Consider the following 5,851-nt stretch of genomic DNA (forward strand, 5'->3'; position numbering starts at 1 on the left):
CTATTAGCATGTTTGTTTACTTAATTTTGTTGTTCTATTATTGGCATCAAATCCTTTAGTAATTACAAAATTTATTACCCTTTTAATCATTTACTTTTGAACAATAAAATCAAAATAAGGGAGAAGAAAATGAAAAAAAAATGCCAGTGGTCCATGCATTATATATTTTGATTCCAATTTTTATTTATTACCAAACAAAGTGACTCATTCTACTTAAACTCATTACCATTACTAATTCGATTCTAATGTTGGAACCAAACATCAAAGGTTGAGATATAGTACAAAGTGGGATAAGGCCTAAGGTGAGGTGGGGGGTGGTTTGGAGGGTTGGGTTGAGGGATCCCGATAGGAGAGATTGAGACTTTAGGGGGTTGGGCATAAAGGTAAAGACTCGAGAGAATTGTGAGTGAGAACAAGTTAGGTCATGCGCCCCTATAAATAGCATCACCCAATCCCACATAGAACTGATGACATGCATTTGTGGGTGGCGGAATGTGCATCATCTATGTGACATGTCTTCCATGATCCATACAATTTGGCGAAAGAAACTACTTCCACAGTTCCACAAGTTATATATAAACAGCAACCTTATTCAAACATAAAATTTGAATCAGAAATTTTTCACTCATTACACACTTCCTACATCCTCCCTATATTTCTATTATAGTGGGCACATGCGGCTTTTTTTGTTTTTTTTGCTGCAATCAGTACCTTGAGGGGTGCATTGGGTTACCATCTACAACGAATTTAACTGAGAATGTGTTGTTAATAATCGAATTCATAATCTTTAGATACAAAAATCGTACTTCATTCATTCAGCCATCTTTTTTTAGGTAAGTAGACTAATTTTCAATAAGCATTGTCATTAGTCAAAAGTTGCTTTATACACAAGCTAAGATATGGCCCAATCAGGACCCCATTATTGGCCACGATTTTCAGTTCCAGTAAAGGCACAACACAATTGAAAGCTAATTTATGCTTCAGAAATTTGAATTTAAGCAATTTTTTAATTCACCTATCCACATTCAAGAAGAATCTTAAAAGTTTTTACATTTTCCATTTTTTCGGGTCAGGAGAGTAACAAATTAATGCGCTAACTATTTAATCAATTGGGAATAGTTGATTAGTTGAGTGAAAAATTTACCTTCATTTTCACTTTCAAGTTCATGACATTATTACATATTTTGCATTGGATCCAATCCAACCTGATGCCAACCCATATTTCCCACAGTGTCACCCAAAAAAAAAAAAGGAATTTAATTAAATAATGTCTTCCATGAACCGAATGTTGGTTTCGTGATTCACTCGGAATACCAACATAACCGATTGAATTAACAAAAAAAAAAAAAAAAAAAAAAAGACACAACAATTTTAACGTGGAAATCAAATGGTGAAAATCACAGGTCTTTTTGAACTGTGCCAAGCCGAAATTCACTATTTTTTGTAAATAATCTGTAAATGCATTCTCCTGTCTCACGAGAGATGGAGTCCCCTTCTCTTCTTGTTTCTCCCCTCTTTTATAGTAGAAGAATAGTAGATGGTGAGTAGGGGGGTATTCATGGCTAATTAATAGGGTAATTATTAGGATTTATGGGATATTAATCGGTGGTTAATGGAATTTAATGTCATAATTAATGACATGGGAAGGTTATGGAAGGATGATTTAGGAAGCTAGCTAAGGCTGACTGGTCATGCCTGAGTGCTGACTGCTAAGCTCGAATTGAATGTCATGCCGGACTGCTGGAAGGATGATTTAGGAAGCTAAGGCTGACTGGTCATGTCCCAAGTGCTGACTGCTAAGCTTGAATTGAATGTCATGCCGGACTGCTTGCTAGAGACCGGGTATCCATGTTGGATATCCATCACCAAAATTAAACCTTCATGAATTCAACTGATATTTATGGTACAATGATGTTCAACATGGCCTGCTCTTCAATGAACTGCAAGAAACTAAGGAAAAGAGCAGAGATGAATATGCAGAATGGGTTAATGCAAGTCAGCTTGGTTTGAACTGTAATCATTTTTATTGCTGGCAGATCAGAACAATCAAGTTTGATTACAAATAAAGATTGCTCTCAGCTCTTGGTACAGGCTAACAATTATCTGTTTTGATGAATGGTGACCAAAGGATTCTTAAACTGAATACAACCTGATAATTGCAGAAAAATGATCTCTAAGTAAGCTTTATTCGGCCGCATCAAACAGCTAATATAGAAAGCGCACGGGGCAGTTGAGGTTTAGCAGCCGAAGGTCTCGGATTGCAACTGAAGTCTGTGGTGGATCAGAGGCGAGGAAATCTAGTTGTGGAATATCTATCAATGTCGGGATATAGCAGCCAAAATCGGTGCAAAGACGATGGGCTTTAACCTTGTACAGATCTTCTCCAAATCATAACCAGTTACCGTTGGGAATATTGGGGCCAATTTTCCAGCTACTCGATCTTGTTTCTTGTCAGCGCTATGGCCACCGACTAAGGGTGTTGCCATCAAAGAATAACGCAAAAACATTGTCGGTTTTCATCTTCATTATCGGTGTCTCCTGTTTCACTGCACACACATTTGGATACTAAAATCAGACAGAGCAAAGGAATCATCTTTTGGAGTATTAGATTCTGCTTCAGAAAGATAAAACGATGAAATAATGATTCCTCTCGAGTTACAGACTCGGAAGGACCCTAAAAGTGTAGAGAAAACTAACATCTCGGTTGCTTTATGAAGCTAGAGGCCTTTCAATATGAATGTGAATCAATCAAATGAAAATATAATGAAAATTTGGCTACAGTAATAACATCTGTGTAAAACTTCAGAGATCTAAGCTACAAAAGGGCAACATTAAAGTTCACAAATCAAGAAACATTCAACCTACAAACAAGACAAGCAAAGAGAACGGGTAGTGGAAGAATAAAAGCAAGCAAGGACATAACTTCAGATATACAATCTCTTGGACCACGCCCCGTAGTACATGATCACCTACAAATCTTTCCGTCCCCCAAGCATATTGTTTCCTATCTATACTACAAAGACATTTACTTCACCTGCTAGCCACATTTATTTCCAAAACCTTGTATGGTTAAGGAAGAGAGAGAGAGAGAGTACAAAAGACAGATCGAAATACCAGGAAAGGTTTTTAATGAACATTTAATGTGCCAATGGTCAATATAGTCTTCTTTAGGTTGTAGCAGCATAGTTACATTATGTTGTCCTATTTCTCTGCACTTCTTTAATTTTAAATCACAGTACAATGAATATAGATTCCTATTATAAGTTCTTGCTTACTCCAATGTACCCGTAATTAGACGAGCACTAAATTTTCAGTGTGCATATGCACTATCGCTCAAACAAAATCCCGACCAGAAAGGCAACAAAAATGTAAGATGCAGACACTAATTGAGTAACTCGTTTCATGCATTATTAGCAGCATCTAAATGTGGTCAATCAAATCTTCCTATATCACTTGTCGCCTACATTACAAGTATTATGTTAACTCTTACAGATCCCTATATAACAGGGCATTTCGGAGAAATTGGAACTTGAAATAAGAACCGAAAAAACTAGTTTTCTATTGTCAAACTAGAGCAACCCATATAGTGTCTATGATCTTGCTATGCCAACACCAAATTGCTAAGGGTGGATTTCGTATGGGTGACAAAACAGGTGTCCATTCATAGCAGAACACCCTCTTTACTAAATGCCTTTTGTTGGGCATCAGCCGAGTTCAGCCCTTGCTCAATTCAAGACGTGGGGCTGTGACTTACCATAGAGGGACGTGATTAAATGGATAATGTCCATCTACTTATCACAATTGATTTTAAGTAGGATAAGACAACCAGATAACCAAAAACTCTGTGGTTAAGCATGATCACCTATGAACATCTTAGTGCTTCCTATGTCATTAATTGAAGATCTTAGTAAGGTAAATAGCAATGTGAATCAAGTTTTACTCCCAGTAAGAAACAATGAACATTTTCTATGCAAAACTATACACAAAGCTTTAAAAGTAAAACACAGAAAAAAAAAAACAAAGAATATATAATATACCTGGTTTCAAACTCCTTGATCTCAACCAGTTCTTTCCCCAAGTTATCCACCCATTGTACACTCTTCTTCTTCTCAATCTCCTTAGGGGCCTTTCTAATGCAGCTTCTACGCCCACCATTAATGGCAGCTTGCTGCTTACTCCCCTGTAGACTCTCCTCTTTAGCCTCACCAATCTCTCCAGAGGGATCACCAGCAACAACAGTTGAAGAAGGGACATGGGGGGTATTTTCCAGTTTCAGTTGGGCTTGAGTGTAAAGATGGGCAGCAGAGGGCTTGCAGAAACAAATGAATGGACAGTGAATCTTGCAGAACAAAACCCTCATCAAACCACTTTCCTTCATCAATAAGAGCTCATCTCAATTCTCAAACACACCCACCACCATATTACTCCATTGCAGATGAGATTAGGTCTTCAAGAACAGCAATAATAAGATACAAAGATCCAATTTTTGACTTCCACTCCTTCAATCCTTCATAAAGAAAATAAGAAACCCCAATTTTCATATAATGGGTGTTTCAAGAAAACAAAAAAGAACTCAAATTAATTACAGTAGGTGACAAATTCCACCTGTGCTGACACACATCAGAGACAGAAAGAAATCCTTAAAATCATCAAAGCTGTAGAGAAAATATTAAATGATCCGGATCCACAATCTAGCAGGAGAGAACAAAAACAAAAAATTGATGGGTTTTCAAATGTAAATGTAAGGAAATTAAACTGGGAAAAAATTGGAAGCCTTTTTTTACGAGAAAAGAGAGAATATAAATGAGAAACACAGATATTTAATTTGGAGGGTTGTGACAGTGAATCCCAAATTGAAGTAGAATTTTGTGTAGCTCTCAATCAAACAAACCTCATGATGTTATCCAGAAATTCTGATTCTTAAAGAGTCATACTGATGAATGAAAAAGACACATTTGTAGTGACATACTTTATGAGAAGAAAAGATAGAAAAAAAACATATAATAGCGATTCATGTGTCATTACTGGAATGACCATCTTACCCTGAGATGATGAATCATTGATCTGATGACATAACCCCACCACAAATTCCATTCCAAAAACCCAATTTGGATTAATGTAAGGTAGAGCCGTGGAGGAATACTTCTGGTTTAATTAAAGTTCAATAAGGAACAAAAAGGGTAGGGAAATCTTAGCTGGAAAACTTCTGCGATCTACAAAAGAAAGGTATATCAAATTCCAGTGGCAATTGCCAAACCCAATTGTCCAACATTCCCTAACATGCCAATTCTGCCCCTACAAATATTTCTATTTCTACCAAATAATACAGACTTAGCTTATATTATATATTAGAGTTATATTATGGGACTATCAAATTCTACTCCATCAATTATACTTCCTGATGTGACAAGTATGGATGGGATATTTTCATGTTGTGGGTCCAGGAAAAGTGATCTATATTCAAGATTTGTGAGATGGCGTAAAAGTTTGGTGTAAAATTTAAGAGTACAAGTAATATTTTCCTATATATTACTTCCCCTGTCCCATTTTACCTGTCATGTCTACTATTTATTGGTTAAATCAACTCTTTGTTTTTTGTTTATTTTTTTAAACATTATTTATTTATTTTTAAATTTAATTTTTTGGGTTTAATAGTACTTTTAGTGTAGTTTCTAACTATATAAATTTTGTATATTAATACTAAACTTAGTCTTATGAAAAATTAGATTAAAACTAATTTCAGTCAAGTCTCGTTAACTGAACCAGACACATAAAATGGAACAGAGGGAGTACGTGGTAATAACTAAATTAGTCAACCATCTACAAGTTGATCAACAAAAAAATTTGATCA

The 5,851-nt window shown here is 35.8% G+C and overlaps 1 protein-coding gene across 2 annotated transcripts; it reads right to left on the reverse strand.

Annotated features, from left to right (window-relative positions):
* Window positions 1-2,001: 2,001 nt before the first annotated feature.
* Window positions 2,002-4,885, reverse strand: LOC116017560. Of its 2 annotated transcripts, XM_031258171.1 has the most exons (3): window positions 4,606-4,885; window positions 4,038-4,507; window positions 2,002-2,546 (listed from the first exon to the last, which is right to left on the reverse strand). In XM_031258171.1, the coding sequence occupies exons 2-3, from the start codon at window positions 4,376-4,378 to the stop codon at window positions 2,486-2,488; spliced, it is 402 nt and encodes a 133-aa protein (XP_031114031.1). In that variant the 5' UTR covers window positions 4,379-4,507; window positions 4,606-4,885; the 3' UTR covers window positions 2,002-2,485. The 2 variants fall into 2 exon arrangements, with proteins under 2 accessions (XP_031114031.1, XP_031114030.1); XM_031258170.1 differs by having other exon boundaries at window positions 4,038-4,885.
* Window positions 4,886-5,851: the final 966 nt, after the last annotated feature.

The sequence above is a fragment of the Ipomoea triloba genome, chromosome 4 (genome assembly GCF_003576645.1).
Source record: "Ipomoea triloba cultivar NCNSP0323 chromosome 4, ASM357664v1".
Lineage (NCBI taxonomy): Eukaryota > Viridiplantae > Streptophyta > Magnoliopsida > Solanales > Convolvulaceae > Ipomoea > Ipomoea triloba.